Source organism: Gadus chalcogrammus, chromosome 23 (genome assembly GCF_026213295.1).
Source record: "Gadus chalcogrammus isolate NIFS_2021 chromosome 23, NIFS_Gcha_1.0, whole genome shotgun sequence".
Classification (NCBI taxonomy): Eukaryota; Metazoa; Chordata; class Actinopteri; order Gadiformes; family Gadidae; genus Gadus; species Gadus chalcogrammus.
Genome location: NC_079434.1, coordinates 9,377,904 through 9,398,054, shown reverse-complemented (window position 1 = coordinate 9,398,054; position 20,151 = coordinate 9,377,904). Strand labels below are relative to the sequence as shown.

The 20,151-nt window shown below is 47.5% G+C and overlaps 1 protein-coding gene across 2 annotated transcripts; it reads right to left on the bottom strand.

Annotated features, from left to right (window-relative positions):
* Positions 1–1,283: 1,283 nt before the first annotated feature.
* Positions 1,284–19,705, bottom strand: topbp1 (DNA topoisomerase II binding protein 1). 2 transcript variants are annotated; one of them, XM_056584145.1, is made up of 28 exons: positions 19,379–19,705; positions 18,613–18,719; positions 18,012–18,146; positions 17,568–17,711; positions 17,200–17,381; positions 16,695–16,888; positions 16,057–16,233; positions 15,465–15,649; positions 14,873–15,036; positions 13,460–13,701; positions 12,571–12,902; positions 11,969–12,141; positions 11,462–11,673; positions 10,613–10,950; positions 10,038–10,217; positions 9,052–9,170; positions 8,140–8,263; positions 7,481–7,639; positions 7,008–7,113; positions 6,551–6,755; positions 6,244–6,461; positions 5,819–5,961; positions 5,048–5,141; positions 4,040–4,203; positions 3,269–3,397; positions 2,478–2,567; positions 1,870–2,031; positions 1,284–1,516 (listed from the first exon to the last, which is right to left on the bottom strand). In XM_056584145.1, the coding sequence occupies exons 2-28, from the start codon at positions 18,697–18,699 to the stop codon at positions 1,379–1,381; spliced, it is 4,596 nt and encodes a 1,531-aa protein (XP_056440120.1). In that variant the 5' UTR covers positions 18,700–18,719; positions 19,379–19,705; the 3' UTR covers positions 1,284–1,378. The 2 variants fall into 2 exon arrangements, with proteins under 2 accessions (XP_056440120.1, XP_056440121.1); XM_056584146.1 differs by having other exon boundaries at positions 15,465–15,646.
* Between the last annotated feature and the right edge of the window lie 446 nt (positions 19,706–20,151).

Sequence of the window (20,151 nt, the reverse complement as noted above, 5' to 3'; positions counted from 1 at the left end):
TAAAAAAGAAAAAGAAAAAGGTGAACTACAATTATGAACGGTGCGTTGCGCAGGAGGCGCGTGGATCGCCTCTCTGCCACCCACGAAATGACTATGGGCTTTTCGTGGCGAGTGGACGGCCGCGGAATATTAATGAGAACATTGCTGCAACAGTAAGCAGAGTTGGGGATCTTCTCTCAAATCTGTGTCCTCAGTTATCTGGGGCGGATTAACAGTCATGGGCATCCCGGGAGACCAGACCCCCCTCCTGATGGATCAATGTGTCGGGTGGCCATAATAAGGTTAATGTGATTCTCAAGTAGGCCTATTATTTCGGCCTTGAAGAGGTCCCAAGACATGATGTCAAATATGACCATTTAACATCATAACATGGTATGATGTCAAATAGGGCCTACTTGAATAGATCACTGGTTCAAACCCGGGGCCCCTGAAGGGGTCATAAGCAGACTCATAAGCACTCAACTCAAGCATTTATGAATGAACGTAAAACCATAGCGTTTCTATAGCAACGACCTGTGTTATTCAACGGCTAACAGCGAGCCAATGTAAACTGCTAAAATATCCGGTGATTTGACTTTAAACTCAACAGGTGTTTCATAACGATCGAGGTGTACATCAGCTGATTTTAACTGATCATAGATAAGCGTAGCACAGATGGCAGCTCAACATTACACATGAGAAGTCAGATTATTAATATTCCCACCGATCATACAACGGTTTTATCAGAGTTATGGCGGGATTTGTTCCTCAAACTACCGATGGTTTAAAGCTTAAGGTCACGTGATTTAATATCACATCCACTTTTAATCCCGGGCGTGAAGTCTGTATGCAGCCCTATGTATTACATCTCCGGCAACACAACCACAGTGCATGCAGTCTCAGGTTTAATATGTCAGCATATATTATTAACATAAAATTCAGATTGCCAATTAAAATAGTTACTTTTGAATATAAATACAAAATGTGGATAACAATGATTTTACGGATCGGTCCAACTGAAAATGGTACACCTAACCTTGCGTTATCTGTTGTAAGGATACACATTATCTCTATCGAGCAATTCATACATCTGCAACCATTAAGTCCTTGACTAACTGGTTACTATTTATAGACCCACGTTACCTGGTGAACATCTGCTGCCCTCTAGTGGCGACGGTGTAGAAATGCAACCAATTAGGAAGGGTGACTCGACATTTCTGCTCGACTCGTAGGTGTTAGTTTCTCATTATGTCGGCATTGTACCAATACCTTTAAAAACATCAAAACGAACAAACAATCGACTTTATGTTAATTTTATTTTTTTTACAAGAAATAACAATCTTATATACAGACTTGCATTCATCAGGATACGATTTTTTGCTGAGGCTAGTGGTGAATTTCATTGCAGACGCGATTTCTTCACGGCGGAGCCGTCGGCGGGGACTTTGCGTTTGCGGGAAGGGGTGGTCCCGGGGGCTTGTTCGCCGTCTGAGGAAGCCACTGGCAGACAGTACAGGTGTATGGGGGGTATGGGCTCCTGTAGAAATCAAGAATACACCAGGATGTCAGCTGATCCGCTAGCTGTGAAATCACTGAGCTGGGCTGGGTGTTACTGCCTGCTAGAAATAGCTGAGGGGTAGTTAACACACACACACACACACACACACACACACACACACACACACACACACACACACACACACACACACACACACACACACACACACACACACACACACACACACACACACACACACACACACACACACACCTCCAACACACTGCAATAAACACGCTAACATTAACAGCCTAACACACTCTAACATTAACAGCCTAACACACACGTACACACGCTAATATTAACAGCCTAACACAAACACACACACACACCTGCATGAGGTAGTCGGCGATGTACTCAGGCTTGATGCAGGTCACCCCCTGGGCGGTGGCGTGAGACACGTCCACCCTGAACTCCCCGGGCTTCAGGCGGCTGAAGTCAGCAAACAGGTGGGTGGCCTCCCGGTAGGAGGAGGTGTCCACCCCGGACAGCACCTGGAGGACGGGGGGGGGACCGGAGGCGGTTACCATGGAGCCTCCGAGGCTTCGCAGGTTGGTTGACCTCATTTGTTTCCTTGAAACCCTTTATCAAATGCCTTTTTTTCCCTGATTTTATCTGAAAAACTTTATGACCTACTAAGTATTTCCTGAAAGATGTTTATTATCATGTTAGTTATGTTACTGCAAACATGGTTATTGAAGGAGATATGAAGCACAATTAAAACTGAAGAAGCAGTGCCATCTCTAGTAAAACGAAGGGCATTGCAACGATGGTTGTTCCTCATTAGTTGAACTGTAGGAGGACAGGAGGAGGAGGACGATGATGTAAGATGGCGATAACATGGCCACTCCCATGAAGATTCATCTCAAATCACGAAGGCACATATCCATCCACCGTATCTGCTACTTAACAAAGGACTAGAGGGATATGGGAGGCGTACCGTGGCTCCTCCCGACTGCAGTAACCGCCTGAAGCCAGACTCTCTGGTCTGGTCGATGTTGAGCATCACGGTCCAACCACTGAACGCTCCCTGAGGAAAACATACTGGTTTAAAGGCCATACCAGTACACGTACTGGTTTATAGGTCACTATCAGTACATTTACTGGTTTATAGGACACTACCAGTACACATACTGGTTTGTAGGACACTACCAGTGGATACTTTTTAAGAGACACTACCAGTACACAAACTGGATTATAGGACAATACCAGAAGAGATAGTGGTTTATAGGACAATACCAGTACACATACTGGATTATAGGACAATACCAGTACATTTACTGGTTGATAGGACACCACCAGTACACATACTGGATTATAGGACAATACCAGAAGAGATACTGGTTTATAGGACAATACCAGTACACATACTGGATTATAGGATAATACCAGAAGAGATACTGGTTTATAGGACACCACCAGTACATACTGGATTATAGGACAATACCAGAAGAGATACTGGTTTATAGGACAATACCAGAAGAGATACTGGTTTATAGGACAATAGCAGTACACATACTGGTCGATAGTAGTTAGGTACTACTAGATAAAGCAAAAGCCATGGCCCAGTGTGCATCACTACATGGTTATATTGTAGAACTTTTCTTAACAAACCCAAAAAGTCTGTTCTTGCTCCAATATAAAAAAAAATCCTGGGCCGCATCTAGCCTCATATTGCTTCTGATATTATAAATATTTGATTGCCGAGAAAGAGTGTGCGTGTGTGTCTACCTCCAGGGGGGTGCGGTCCTGCAGGGCAGTCCTCCAGCGCTTGGCAGCCAGTGCCAGCCTCTTCTTGTGGGGGCTGATGGAGGGCAGAGCATCCAGGATGTAACCACTGCCCCACTCATACTCATCCTCCTGGGGGGAGAGGAGGTACGAAGGGAGAGACAGGGGTAGAAGGTTGGGGGTAGTGAGAGAGAGGGTGGTATGGTGGCAGGGGAAGAGAGGAAATGAGAAAGAAAGAAAGTTGGAGGGAAGGAAAGTGGGAGATGGATGGGGGGGAGAGAAGGTTTTGAGAGGGGGGAGAGAGAGAGCGAGAGCGAGAGAGCGGAAGGAATTAACATGATTGGACAAGGACACGATTTCTCCACAGAAAAGTTGAGGTAAACTATTCATAGAACTCTTTCTAGTGCTTTATGAGTTCTAGTCAAATGAAAAGTTCTCTGCGATCAAGCAGTGCATGTATTATATAAGCCTGTTGGAGCCGGCTCATTAATCTTGTGCTCAAGGGCACTCCAGTGCTCGCCCTTTCTCATGGCTTCCCCCCCTTCAATTCATTCACGTCAACCATTCTACCACAACCCCTGACCTCTCCCGAGTTGGACTCAGACCGCATGTAGAAAAAAAACATAGCCAACAGTTTACATACCTGTTTTTCAATAAGGTTTATATGCCTACTTTCTCATACCACATGCGTGGACCAATTTCACCCTTCGCCCAATCCTGATTGGTCACCTGTCCCAGGTGAGCAGGTGTGGACGCAGGTGTGTGACGGGATACCTGTAGGAAGTGTCCGGCGGCGCGGCAGGCCTCCAGGTAGGAGCGGTGCAGGATCCACTTGCCGGCGGCCATAGCAGCCAGGTACTTCTCGTTCCGCAGGGGGTTCCCCACGATGATGTGGGTGCAGCTGGGGTCGAACGACTGCTTGTCCAGCACCACGCCCCCTGCAGGCGACCAACACCACACGTCACTTATAGCCCAGGAGCGTACACCATAAACCATTATGGGATGGACACGACGACGTGGATCACAATATGATCCTTTATACATTTTGGGTTGACAGTAACCAAAATATTTGGACATCAATAATGTCTCAGTTTCTCCTATTGCTGCGTTTCTTTCCAGACATGGAGATGGTTTACTCTGCGATGCCCTGGATATTTGCCAGTGTCAACGTATACAGCTGAATACATTTAGACGATTTGGACCAGAGCCCGCGGAGAGCCGCTCTGATTTACACGGGCCTCCTACGGGGTGACGTGGTCCCCTGACGCCTCCTCCGTTACTTCCTGCACCACACCGTTCTTCACGAGGGGCCAGCTGCTGCAGCCCCCGGCCTACGGCAGCTGGCTCCCTCCAGCGCCGCACACTCCTTCATCGCTTGCAGAACAACACATTTAGGGAAGGGACGATGAGAGCTTTAATCTGGATCCATCTCGACTCTGTTCCAGAGTTTGTACTCTGGGATCCAGCCGTCCCACTGTGTGATAGAAGGACTTAGAGGAGGCAGCACAGCTTCTTCCACTGAAGAATAATCCTCTTTAAATGAAGCTTTCAGAAGGGGATTTGAGTGAGTGTATATCTAAAGGGGCCAGTCTACATGGGGTTGATTTAAAACCTTAACAGAAACTTGCAAAGTTTTCTACTGCTGGCCAAGTTTGTGTTCGCCAATTACTGACAGATCCCCCGCCTCCAGCGACATGATTGGTTAAACCAATATCCAGCAGATTTGAGCTGGTGTTTGGGTAAGGAACCTAGAGTCTGAGTTTCAGAGTGAGGGTTTGGTACCGAGCTCCTCGATCAGGTGGCTGTAGTCGATGCGCTCCTGGGGACTCAGGGAGGACAGCTGGAACCTGGGGGGCAGCTTCTCCTGGTTCTCCTCCTGCGGGGGAGGACATCCACACAGGGCATTACAGCCTGCTGATGCTACGGCCAGCCGGATGTGGAGCTCGTCGTTAACAGACTAACTTAATAGTTAGCTAATGGTCTATTAATAATTTGCTTTAACCGTGTTCATGAATTGTGTGTTTATGTGCTGTTCGTACTCAACAGGTTTAGGGTTCCCTTTAACCCCCTCACCCTGACCCTGATGCTAATGATACATAATAATGCTCATAACTGTAATTACACATCATGAACTAACATGACTAAAATGAATGTAATGTATGTAAGCATTGTAAAGTGTTACTGCGTCGTTTTCTAAATTTAACTTGCTGCTGCAACACCTGAATCCCACTGGACTAATGAAGCGTTCTCTCATCCCATCCTCCATTTTGTAGACATCAACAGCCAGTCAAACATTTGTTCATAACACACCAAAAAAGGTAAATGTTAAAAGTTTTCGGTTCCATCCCTTGACTCTGTCGTAAGTGTATCTTTCTGGGTTCGACCTCCATGTCCTAGGTTGAACTGTAAGCTTCCTTGTGTATTGTGCCCCAATTGTCCTTAAAAGTAACTTTGAATAAAAGCACCTGCTGAAGGACAGTTGCACTGTGCGACTGTGGGATAGGAGGGAGAGGTTGTGGTGGGCGTGGCCAGATATGCCAGGTGTGTTTCTACCTGAGGCTCAGGAGGTACCAGGGGGTTGGCAAGGGGGAAGGCTATGCTGGGGGCTTTAGGGGTCAGGAGGTCATCGCTAGGATCCTCCGCCAGAGGGGTCATCACTCTCTGGGCCATCTGCTGGTCAATGACATCACAAGCGGCTGTGGACGTAAAGGAAGAAAAGTAATTGGATTGATTGGTTGTAGGAAGAAAAGGCTGAGATGGTATTGGTTAGAGACAGAATAAGCTTGGCTGTGATTGGGAGAATAAGCTTGGATGTGATTGTGAGAATAAGCTTGGATGTGATTGGGTGAAGAAAGAAAAGGCGGAGATGTCATTGGTTAGAGAACGAATAAGCTCAGACGGGGTTGTTCGTATAAAGAAGGCCTTCATCTACATCACAAGCCTCAGAAGTCCTCACCGCCGAACCCTTCTGCACTCACCCATCTCCACCAGCTCAGAGTCGGTGAAGCTATCCCTGAACGAGGCCTTGCTCTCGGGCGGGCGGGCCACGGGGTCCGAGTGCTGGGAGGGGCTGCCGGGCCACTGGAGGTTATCGGCCAGCTTGGCCCGCTCCTCCCGGGCCGTGGGGTCGTCCCACACGATCTGCTCGCTCTGGGACGGCTCTGTGTTCATGTCCAGAACCGCCTCCCTGTTCATCCTAGAGGGGAGGAGAGGAGAACACAACGTTACATCCTATACCTTTAGATAACCATCATATCAAGGACTGTAGAAGGGTCGAGTCTCTACCTGAAGGCCTCCATGGTGCGTCTGGTGCTACGCCCGGACCGGAGGCCCTTGACGTCGGGGGTGTTGGGGCCGGTGTCGGACCCCGCAGACCCCAGCCGGCTGAGGCAGGCCGCGGACCTCCTCCCCGTGGTGAGCTTGGTGGCCGACATGATCTCCTGGAGCTGCTTCTGGAGCTTCTCCCTCATCTCCAGGCTCTCCGATAAGTCTGGAGGAACATAGTGGTGTCAGTGGGTTCAGTCCCCTGGGCAGTAGGAGGCGGCCATCTTGTTTCTTCTTGGTTCTAAACGAAAGCTTGGTACTTTATACTTTAAAATGTACATAATCTACTGAAAGATCTTTTTTGATTAAAACTAAATATCAAATCTTTCTCGATTGGCTCTGAGTTGAACCAATCAGACCTGTATAACCTGTGTTAGTTTGTGGTTCTTGTGGTCTGAGGGCATTTGCTAGGACAGACCTCTGCTCTCTGTAGTGCCATGTGCCTCCTCCTCGACAAGCGTCTCTCCGTTGCTTTGACAACGGGATGTGGATGTGGATTCTTCTTCGGTAGTATTGAGATTGGGCTGCGGAGAGATGAAATGAGGAAATGAGTCTTGCATGTCCACATTAAGAACAGGTTACTCATAAGGCCAGTGGTGACAGAGTAATATTCTAGCGATTCTGGTTGTGGCGCCAGCTTATGGAGGGCCATCGGTTAATGAACATACTATGCAGAGTGTGTGAGGGTAATTATTATAATAATATTCAAATGTAACATTTGACCAGTTTCCATACTGTTATCCAACTTATCTCCATTTCTTGGTGTACATGTGGTCCTGGTGTGAAATAAATCCTGTTGTAATAATCCCCCCCCCCCCCCCCCATCTCTTTTTTTCATCATCTTCCATACCTGTAGCCCCCCTCACAGATTGGGGGCTACTCAGCACTCACCTGGTTGCCGTGGGTGATGGTGAGGTCACGGAGCTGGGTGCGTGTGAAGGGGGGCGACCTCTGGGAGTTGTGGGGCACCTGGCTCAGACTCAGGCTCATCTTGGGGTTGAAGGTGAAGGGGTACAGGGACTCTGGCACCCGCTTCTGCTCCTCGGCACACTGGAGGAGGCAAGGCAGCATTAGAATCATCTGTCTTTATTAAATCATTCAATAAATACATCATGGAAGATACCTTTCAGAACTGACTGGGATCACTTCAATGAGCTTGCTCTGTATTGAAGAGTGGGATTCTATAATCTATAATTTGATTAGGGTTATTGACTCCCTGATGAAAGGTTCTGACTTTGAACCCCAATTTCTGCATTCTGACTGTAGGCATCCTTCAGCATGATGCACCGACCTGTACCTGCTCCTCAAAGACCTGTATCTATAACGTCAGAGCTAAACCTGCTCCTCAAAGACCTGTATCTATAACGTCAGAGCTAAACCTGCTCCTCAATGACCTGTATCTATAACGTCAGAGCTAAACCTGCTCCTCAATGACCTGTTTCTATAACGTCAGAGCTAAGCCTGCTCCCTAATGACGTTAAGGACAGCATCATGTGATAATGTGTGGCTGTAGGGTGTGTGTGTGTGTGTGCTGGGATGAGGGAACCCACCGCGTGGAGCCAGTGTTGGGACACCACCTGCAGCCCCCTCTCCTTCAGCCCCCGGTACTCCCGCGTGTTGTCCCCCACACGGCCCTGGTAGATGTAGTGGGTCACGCTGTCGTCACATGACCACCTTGATCACACACACACATTCTAATTATTTCAATGGCTGATCAACGTCACACAACTGGTGGTAAAATGGGACCCTTCTAAAAAGAGTCTTAAAACATCCAAAGCAAAGACCAAACAACAAAGATTTAATTTCCCCTGAGCAGTCGCTGTATTGGAACAACAATACTAGCAAGAGAAACTTGAGAGGAGGCATGGGCTGAGCTACTAACCTAATGTCTCATTAGAAGAGACCTGAGGAGTGAGATACTAACCTAATGTCTCACTAGAAGAGACATGAGGACTGAGCTACTAACCTAATGTCTCACTAGAAGAGACCTGAGGACTGAGCTACTAACCTAATGTCTCACTAGAAGAGACCTGAGGACTGAGCTACTAACCTAATGTCTCACTAGAAGAGACATGAGGACTGAGCTACTAACCTAATGTCTCATTAGAAGAGACCTGAGGACTGAGCTACTAACCTAATGTCTCACTAGAAGAGACCTGAGGACTGAGCTACTAACCTAATGTCTCATTAGAAGAGACCTGAGGACTGAGCTACTAACCTAATGTCTCACTAGAAGAGACATGAGGACTGAGCTACTAACCTAATGTCTCACTAGAAGAGACCTGAGGACTGAGCTACTAACCTAATGTCTCACTAGAAGAGACATGAGGACTGAGCTACTAACCTGAAGTCTAATTAGAAGAGACTTAAGGAGCTACTAACCTGAAGTCTCATTAGAAGAGACCTGAGGACTGAGCTACTAACCTAATGTCTCATTAGAAGAGACTTAAAGAGCTACTAACCTGAAGTCTGCCCCCAGCGAGGCAGCGATGGTGTTGAGCTCTCCCTGCATCTTGCTCAACTTCTTCCCCACACAGACCACCACTCCTGCCAGCAGGCCCTCCGGCGTCTTCTCCTGGACCTGGAGGGGACACACAACACCAGGACCGGGACTCTTAATAACACAAACAAGCAGTTTGCAAGGGGAACGTACACAGTTTCAATTCTTCCCTCACAAGCTACAGCAGACCGTGCTGTAATAAAGGCTAGGTTTCAAGAACGCCTCAGTTTGATTCACATTTAATTATGAAGACAAGTAAGTACTATGGCTACCACTGTTGGCTGCATAACACTTGGGTTACGCAGTTTGGAAATCACTCTCTCTCATCTTCTGTTAAGAGGATGGAATTAGCAGGGAGAAGCCGTGTCCTATGAAGATATAGATACTTCAACAGCTTCCACTTACATGGGGATGTGTGAATAATGACAAGTATGAGACTACTCTTATGTAAGCAGACCTAATAAATTAAACCCACAGAGGGGGAGAATGAAACCTGCTCTCCAGTGAGATTCAGGCTGGTTATTCCTATAACCGAGGTCAACGAAACGGGCTGTATATTTACGGTTAAGTATAGCCTACCTTTATTGAGAGTCAGGGCGATTTAAAATGGAATTAGTGTAAATGCAGGACAATCATTTATTTTTCCCAGTGACTAAAAATAATGATGGCGCGTCTCGTCCACAATTCCTCTTGTGCACAATAGTTTTCAAAGATTCAAGATTCAAAAAGCTTTATTGTCTAGTATGTTGCCATACTAGAAAATTGTCTTTTGACTGAAGGCTTGGAGGTGTGTGTGTGTGTGTGTGTGTGTGTGTGTGTGTTTTAGTCAGGTGATCGGCTCCTGTTATTGCTAGTTGCCATCCAACAACAAGGTACTGCTCCTCCCTGTGGTACCCAAATAGAAGCATGCTGTCATAGCTTCTCCTTCTGATAGAGATGAGCGGGTACCTGTGGTTCAGGCCTCTTGCTGAGCTCAGGGCTGGCGCTGAGGGCCTGCTGGTCGGGGCAGCGAGAGCTGTTGGCCAGCGCCACCTTCAGGTTCCTGTTGATGACGTCGGTCAGAGGGGTCTCCGTTCGCTCCCCCGGCTTCACCCGGCCCCCCGGGGTGTCCAGTGCACCCAGCGCGTCCTGACACACGCCATGGGAGACAGAGGGAGGATTACACCGTTGATATAATCAGCTAATTAGCTCTGAGGCAGAGTTAAAATGAGCCAAAATCGAGGATACAACGGCGCCCTCTGTGGTAACAGACAGGTTTGTACAACATTACAGTGAAAAACATGAATAAACCTGCAGTAGAGTAGACTGTATTAACAACCCAATAAATGAAATGTTTTTAATAACTTTGATAAGAGCAAATTATATAATAGCCAGATAAATCAAGAGACCATAAGTTTGTATTTTCATCGTATTTTGTTTCCATTTGTGAATATATTTTATCTAGAGGCTTTTTACGTTGCTGATACGTTCAAAGATTTCATTGAACCAAAGTTATCTAACAGTACCATCACTGGCTGGGCTACCTTGACATTGAAGGAGGGTCTGAAGAGCTGGTCTCGGCTGAGGAAGCGCGAGGGCGTGTCCAGCTGGAGGGGGGGCTCCTTCTGGAGGCCACTCCCCCGGCCCGCCTGCGGCCCCGCCCCCGGGGTCCGAGGCTCCTCCCCCTGCTCCTCCCCGAGGGGCTTCATCTGGTCCAGCACCGAGCGGAACACCTTGGACTGGAAGCGGCCCACGTCCAGCGGGGTGACCGCCTTGCCGCTCTGGCGCCCCAGCAGAGGGAACTCTGGGGACAGGGAGTCCAGCGCCGGGGGGGGAGGAGCCACGCGCTGGGAGCCGCCCACAAAGCTGTCGTCATCCCTCTCTGACAATCAGAAGAGGGGAGGGAGGGGTTATAGTGTGAAGAGCTACTGGTTAAGTCAACTTCCTGCTCATGATATATCAGGATTTGATTTCAATTATTTGGAAATATTTGTGTTTGTCTTGAGGAGTTTGTATCCATTACCAGTTCTTCTAATGCATTCATAGCAAGTGCCTTTGAGTTATTATTAAACTATTAACTTAAAGACGAGTGTGATACGCCTCTACAAGCTGTTTCGAAAATCCGCCTCTTCTGACATCACAAGGAGGCGTAATAACGGCTAATCACACTCACACCTGGTGGTGTAATATATCACCTTTAAACTAGGAATATGCAACCAACTTTGTAACTAGAACCATAACTAAACATTTTGAAAAAAGAATCATGTTTTGTAACTACTCTCATAATTTCAATAATTTTGAAACATAAATAATTGACCAGATGTAGTATATTATCATTTGTAATAGCTTGCTGCCATGGGGCCTAAAGAGGCCTCATGGGCGCCCTCCCTCACCGGGCGAGGGGGGGCGGTCCACCAGGTACCGGTCCTCGGGGGCCCGCTGCCCGGTGCGGGCCGACTCCAGGATCCAGTGCATGGTGACGGCGGGGAGCCCCCACTTCTGGGCCGCCTGGTACTTGGTGCCCTCGGGGGTCTGCAGCACCAGGTGGCTGCTGGCCAGCATGCCCTTCTTCTGGTTGGCCGTCCGCACAAAGTAGTCCTGGACACTGGAGGGGATAGAGGATCATTAGATATGAGGAGACTACAACACAGAATAATCCCAAAGCACGTAATTAAATCATGATGATCATAGTCTTCACAAGATGAACGTACACATGTAAATACATCCAATTTCATAAGAACTAAATACATTCTAAAGTTATCTTATAAATCAGCCTTCATGACAGTCAGCCCCCACCACACTCGGCCCCCACCACACTCGGCCCCCACCACACTCGGCCCCCACCACACTCAGCCCCCACCACACTCGGCCCCCACCACTCAGCCTCCAGGTGTCCTCACCTGGCTCCGAGGTGCTTGGCCAGCTCCACCAGGCACTCCCTCTCCGCTCCGGTGAACTGGCTGACGGAGAGCACGCAGGACGTGAGGGGGGAGCAGCCGTCCTTCACCTCCACCGGGCTGAACAGAGGGTTGGAGAGGATGGGCAGCAGACACTTCTTCTCATCACACAAGACCTGGAGGAGAGACCCCAGACCACATTAATGCTCGCACAACTAAATGGTTATCATCGTAGCACTTAAACCATATCCAGTTAACAGCGGGTACGTCTGATTGGGTCTTTGGTTTCCGTCTTTCACACGCCATGAAAGTAATTCATACGCTAACATTCTCTTATGGACTATTCTATAATTCAATCATAAGACGAAGACCAATGGGAAATCTATAAATTGTGAATCAAAACGACTTCATCTTTAGGTACATTTTCTTTCTGCAAGTACCCTTGAGCGACATAATACCGCCATAGAAATCATGTTTATTTGATTAACTATATTTTGTATTTTTAACACTATTGTTAATATTTTAGCTGTTATATGCAGCCACTACAGGTGCAACCCTTCACCGGACCAGACGGAGCCATAAGCCCAGAAGCAGAGGCGTCTCACCAGCCAGGTGTCGGTGACCACCTCGTCCACGGTGGCCTCCACCTCGCAGCCCAGCAGCGGCACCACGCCGTAGTCCGCCACGGCCCGGGTGCGGCCCGTCAGCACCTTGCCCCCGTTCTCCATCACCAGGAGGGCCAGCTGCGCGTCCTCCTCCGAGCCGAAGCCCAGCAGACGGAAGCGCTTCCCGGTGAACGGCAGACCCCCCTGGCTGGCCTGCTGCAGGGTGGAGTCCGCCTCGGTGGAGTCGCTGGGTTCTGCCGGGGCCCAGCGATCCGGCTGGGGGCCCGGGAGGCTGCTCATAGAGCGTCTACTGTCTGGTGGGGGCATCTCCACTACAGCGTGGAAAGGGGGTTGATTATGTTCTAGGTAAATATGTTTAAAGAACCACAAGCAGTATGGAGATTATATTAATCGTATTAACAATTCCTCATTATACTACAATGTTCTTTCACTTCATTTTTATTACGGTTGGACCAGCCTATGGTACGATGCCTTTCATAAATATGACAAGTGTCTTTTAACTGACAATTACTTGAGAGGCTCAAGGCCCCAAGGAAGAGCTATCGGCTAATTTGATTTAGCTGATAGATAAACCGATAGCAGCCAATTAAATCCCCATTAGCTCTAATTGGAGGTTAGATAATTGGTGAAGTGAAGCCATAGCGACTCCACATTTCTATGGAGCAATCTTGTTTTTGACACAATGAACACCTACACACCTACCAGATTCTAATATATTCTGTTCAATACTGAAACCAAATATCCCCCTAGTTATACATATCAAAGTACTGGTGAAAGAACACCAACTAATATAGCAACTCCTCCTAGTGCATACAATGGACCAGATCGTCCCCAGTAGGGTTTATTTTCCGTGGTCGTGGATACTTGCCTACAGTGGGGTCGTCGTCCATGTACTGGGAGAGCAGGTCCTCCTCGGCCCTGCGCTGGGCGGGGGTGCTGGGGCTGGTGGCCGGCGGCTCTGGGGCGGCTGAGGTGGAGGCTCTGGAGGTGGAGGCGGCTCTGGAGGGGGGGGCCGGAGGCAGGCAGTCCTGGTGGAGGAAGTCGTCCTCTGGGAGCAGGGTCCCCCTGGAGTAGCTGTCCAGCAGCCACTGCACCGTCACCACGTGGGGCCTGGGGGGCGGGGGAGAGAGGACTCAACACTCTGGATCTGGGCCCCTGTGTGCGTGCTGGTCTGCTAGGCACCGGCCAGGCTTTCTGAACCCACCGCCAGACATAGGACCTCGTAAGATAAAGGAAACTTTAGCGAACGGACGACAGCTAAAGCCAGCCCGAGCAGTCGGTGCTCACGTATCTGTGTGTGTATTTGTTTGTGTGTGTTGCCTGCGACGCACGAGACCGGGAAAACGGCTGCAGCACTCTGGGTCGGCCAAAATAAAATACAATTTCCTCCCGTGCGTCCGTCTCCTTTAGTGAGGAACCCTTCATCGGCAACAGACATTGTTCCAGTCATCTTTACACAGGTCCTTCATCTCAGAGGGCTGGGCTCAACAGAACTTTCTCACATGAATTGTAATGTATATATTCTGCCATATTGAGAATGATCATTCTGTTCTAGAGGTCTTCTTTTCTTTTTTAACTTATTGGGGTCAATGTGGTGGTGAAAGCTGCCCATCACATTACCAGGACGGAGCTGCCATCTATGGAGGACCTCTAAACTCAGCACTGCAGATAGAAGACTAACCCGATTATTAAAGACCCTCATCACCCCAGTAACAAACTGTTTCAGCTGCTCCCGTCTGGTAGACGCTACCGCAGCATCCAGTCTCGCACCACCAGACTCAGGGTCAGTTTCATCCCACGGGCCATAAGACTACTGAACTCCTAAGCTACCTAGCTCACCACTATGACACTTAATAACTTGCCACTTTATACCAGACGACATCTGGATAAACACGTCTGTTTACATTTGACATGTATTTAGTTTTGCATTTAGGTCCCTGCTCTCCTACTTGTGTTCCTCTTATAAACTCAATTTTTTATTATTATTACTATTATTATTGTATTTTTATTGTATTTATTTTTTATTATTTAAGTCTCAGCTTTCCTACTTGTGTTTCTCATATACCTTTACTTTCTCTTATATTGCACTGTTGGAGGAGCCCAAGACTAAAGAATTTCATTGCCAGCGACTGCTCTGTAATTGTTGTGCATATGACAATAAAACCATCTTGAATCTTGAATCAATGGCAAAAATAACCTAGTGGAGAACAAAGCTCTCCTTGACTCCTTTAGAGGCGTGGTGATGCCAGTGGAGCAGCGAGCGGACCCAGGGAGCTCTGACCTGTGTGTGGCCTTGGCCAGGGAGTAGATCAGGTCCTTGTCCGGCTCTCCCATCACCACGTGAGTGAGGTCCTCGCTGGGCTGGTTGAAGCGCAGCCCCCCCGCCAGGTTCACCAGCCTCCGCAGCTTGTCCAGCTTCTTCGGTGGCAGCCCGCACAGATACAGCTGCTCACAAAATAAGAGCATGATCATTGCTCAATTCAAAATAAGAGCACACACTATGCATAAATGTGATCCCCTTACCAGTTCAAGATAGACCCGTCAGTCATAAAATAAATTCACCATTTCATATATTTATATCTTTTGTATTTCAAAATAAAAGTCTCTGCGTGTCACATCACGCAGTAATAAGTATTGTAGGTCTTTAAAAAAAAAGGCCATACAATTACTCTTCCTGTTACTACACAATGTTGATATTGAACTGCTAATACTATGATAATATTCCTTGAAACCTGAGAGTAATTTAACATCACCCAACACTAAATCTTCACAGTACACACTGTCCATTATTTAGCTTCTGCACGTGTAGGTACTGTATGCAGCCAGGATCTCCAGGGAGGCAAGGATGGAGAGCTCCAGCGTTGCTAGGTTACCTTGCATCCGTCCAGCACGTCATTCGTAAGGCAGGTGGCCAGGTCCAGTGTGTCGAGGGGGTCTTTGGCCTCCAGACGGGAAGTGGTGTTGTTGGTTAGGCCGGTGGCGTTGGTCAGGGAGGTGTCGTTGACGGTCATGCTGCTGTTGACAGAGATGCGGCTCAGACCCAGCAGGGAGGAGGCTTCTGGAGGAACAGAATCACTAGCTCAGTACAACGACAAGAATGACAGGCAGTACTTATGGTGAAAAAGATACACTAAGGAGAAGCTAGGACTAAGTCGGTCAGGCAGTGGACACTGGGGATCTCACACATTACCGTAGACCATCTTGCCCCTGGATGTACCAACTAGTTAATGGTGACAATGATACGACTCTAAATACATAAATATTATTAGTACAATTCGAAATGTAAACTCAAGGGTACAAAATGGTTTAAAGTGTTTTTTTTGCCATCAACTATAAACATTAGCCAGGTGTAGGCATACATGAACACCACTTGATGAACACTTTGATGACCAACTGTAACCCTGGTAACAGGGTGTTGTGTACCAAGGCCCTGATAAGACCCACATGGTGCTCCAGATCCCTCACCGTCCTTCCTGCCGCCCCTGGTGGGTGTGGAGGTGTGGAGCTGGGTGGGTTTGGCGGCGCCTCGCTCCACGGTGTAGCGGCTCTCGTCCTGGCAGAAGCCCTTCTCTATGCTGTCAAACAGCCAGTGGAGAGACACGCAGTAGATGTTCCACTTCCTCGCACACTCGTACTTCTGGCCTTTAACACACACATTCAACGCACCAGACTTTAACCATGACTTGAAAAGTTCTGAGCTAGGCGAGATTCGGTTCTGGCCGGGAAATAGGTAACGCAAATCAGAAATCTCCCTCAAAACAATTATACACACTATAATTGCACTAAACAATAAGTAGTAGACAAAGATACAAACACACTACAACTATACTTATACACTATTATTTACTAACTACAGCAGTAAAGGTCTTGAGCCGAGTTGAGGACTTTTGCACACAGCACCTTTGCAATACGGGCACCAAAGTAAATCCTAATCCACAGAGCAGAGAATGAGGAGCAGAGAAAGAGGAGTAGACAATGAGGAGTAGACAAGGAGGAGTAGACAATGAGGAGCAGAGAATGAGGAGCAGAGAATGAGGAGCAGACAATGAGGAGCAGAGAATAAGAACCCGGGTATGAGGTCCCGAGGGGGGACCAGGGCTCACCGGTGGGCTCGCTGACGATCAGGTGGGTGCATTCGTTCATCTTGAGCTGCCCGGTGTACTGTGCCCCGTGCTCCTGGCAGAGCCGCTGCACCTCCTTGCGCTCCACGCTGGAGAGCCCCGTCACACAGAGGATGCAGCCCCGGAGCACGGGGCAGCGGTGGGCCTCCAGCGGCAGGTCGGTGTACCTGAACAGACTGGGGGGGGCGTTGGCATGGTTGGTACTCCTGTTGTGTGTGGCTGGATAAGTTTTCTTGAGATTTCTACATTTCTACTACTGTCCGGTTCTTTTTGCAGTGAGACATACAATTCCTGTGTGGGATTAATCATTTACCATCGCTGTCTCGGCCGAATTGTGTATGATTGCATCTAACGTCCATATTAAAAGCCATTTCATCATCTGCTAAAAAAGTAAACAACAACAGCAAATTACAGTAATGCATATCTAAAAGACTGCCCCTGAACATGACGGCTTCCACTTGCACACTCCTGTCCTCCGTGCACGCACCTGTCCTGGGATCTTTCCCAGCATGCTTTGACCCAGGAGGGCAGCAGTACAGGTTTGCCCAGACTGGCAGCCACCAGGTACTTCTTACTGCCCACTTCGCCTGCGACCAGGTGAGTGACAGACACGTTGAGGTCCAGGTAGACTCGTCCGCCCATCAGCTGCACCAGATCCATTACCTCCAGCTGGACACACCCACACAACAATAATAGCAAATAAAGTAACTATTACTAAAATAACGATATGTCACAAAATCGGTCTCAAGGGTATGTCCAACAAAACATCCTCCCATTGCTAAGCAGAAGGTCTCAGAGTGTGTTTAAATAAAAGAGCGAACAGGACAGAGAGAACCGCCCATGAAAGTGACTGACCCGTTCGGCCTTGTCCAGGCTGGTGCAGGAGATGGTGATGTCAGCCATGGCCATGTTGAACACGGGCTTCTCTGCTCGGGGAACACATCGCTGCTGCTGCAGACAGAACAGCACCACCAGGGGGCTGACCACCCTGCAGCCAAGCTACAGACACAACGACACAGAGGGAGAGGTACAGAGATGATCCCTCATGGATGGATGCACACCTTATCTGTCTGTCTGTACACCGATACGAAGTGTTTAGTCCCAATGTCCTCAGTCTACCTGTGATCATCCTAAAGCAAGATGTCCTCTAACAGATCAATAATGTATCGATACAATCAATTAAAGTCACTTTGAATAAGAACGTCAGAATGCAGAATTATCTTCATTTTAAATACTAATAGTATACACAGTGGCCCCCCAGCCCTTCTAGATATAACAATACTCAGACTTGAGCCCCACCTTCTTGCAGTGGTGGAAGGCAGGCGTGGTGAAGCTGCTGAACACAAACAGGGATTTGTCTTTGTTGTTGCAGCCTAGAGCGGTTTCTTCAGAGATGCGCCTCACACACTTCTCAGACTGCATCTCCAATATGGCCTACACACAATGCAGTAGAGTTAGCAGTTATTATAATAATCTATACAGGGCATGTACATCAGAATGTATTATGGGATTTTTGGTTGGCATACGCTCAAGTCCTCGAGAGTAGTAGTACTATAAAATCATAAATCAACATGAATATAAAGCAGCCTAGGAAAATAAAAATTGGTTTTGCCATGTCTCACATGAGAAATGTTGTGGCTGTTTCAAACAAAACAATATCTACCCCGATGGCAGACGATTAATTACTAAATAAGAACAACCAACTCTTACTACCAACATACTAACTAACATTATACGCGACTTCGCGATGTACAAGCCTCATCTAACTGACAACTTGTTTTAGTGTGCAATACTGACAGAACACAATAACAGTTATATGTAGAGCCAGGCCAGAATCATAATATATCATGATATATTTAGTATCCGGGTTTAATAACAGTCGGTACTATGGATACAATACCTCGTATGCCTTCTCCGCATAGTCCGTTTTCTGTCCTCCGGTTTCAACAAACTTGACGATAAACGCTTCCTTGGCCGGTGGTGACATTGTTGTGCTGTATTAGGAGCCTGCACAGCAGAAGAGTGCGTGCTTATTTATGTCAACATGTTAGAAATCACAGAAACCACAGCTAGCATGAAAGGCTACAGCCGCCAAAGAAGAGGACATCCGCATCACAACCTCTCAGGCGCAGCTTCCTCCATGGAGCAAACAGATAAATCTAATCGGATTGTATTTAATGGGCATAAACCACCAATACCGCAACTCTTTGGACAGCTTGGATCATCCTCTTTGTATAGTCATGCCTTCCCAAACATCCCAAATATACAGGTTTGTCATGTATGAGCAACTTTCTAGTTGTAAGCAAGTCTGTGAAGGATTCAATGTTTCAACGGGATCTGAAGTGATTGATGGTCGGTTCACAGACTTGTTGACAGAGGGTTTCTCTGGGAGTCTCTTTAAATACAACCAGATAAGCCTTTAAATGTTCATGCCAGAGGACACCCCATCGAGGCAGCGACTAGGGTTTAGTCGCCTGCGGCTGATGGACTAACGTTAACGGTATATAGGGTATAGAGATGGTGCCGGTGGAGGACTGGTAGTATTCTCGTTATTGAGAGCCAGACGAAACTCTACCTCTGTTGTCTTGTTGACCAAATAAAAGCCATTGACAATGACCAGATAAACAAGCATATGAGGGGACGGACGAGGGCAGCCCGTTACCTACCGTGTTATTAACAGGCACAGGAGCTCAGCCGGGGTGCAGCACCGAGCGGAGAGGACGGCTTCCTCTGGTCCTCCGTTCAGTTCAACATGGAGAAAACGCGTAAAACTCGTCTCAAAGTATTAGCACTCATGTTATCAGAGCCCCAAAAACGCCCTATATTGACGTACAGACAAGTTTTTATTATATTCCGTAGTTCACAATGGCTCACAGATAAGAGTCGCTGCAATGTTGTTGCCATTCGCGCCAACGGCGTCAGTTCCGGTGTGTGTCACACGCTATTATGTCCGCCTCCTTTGCAATAGAAAAGTGGCCGGTATGAACTATAGAGCAAAATGCAATATCGACTTTTCAAATGAATGTACAAACGTTTTGAAAAAAGGTGTATGCCTGTCGACACATATATTAGTATCTTTATAATTATATAAATATGTACAACATACCATATGTAAATAAGTGTATGTATGCTAAATAGCTGTTAAGTCTAAATAGCTGTTACTATAATATAAACACAAATACAAAAGAACAACACTGTGGCTTCCCTTTTATTCTTAAAATTTGTATGTACAAGTGCGACTGATTTATTCATTTTTTTAATGTACATTCAATATAGAAAGTTTATATACGTAATATTACATCAAACATCTCACAAATTGCACTAGTGTGTTTCACATAGGTACATTATCCGAGTGGGTCAGTGACTCCACCCAGAGGACTGTTTTTCGATCACCTAGTTAAATTCTGTTCTAGTGCTTTTTGCATTCTGGGGGGGGGGG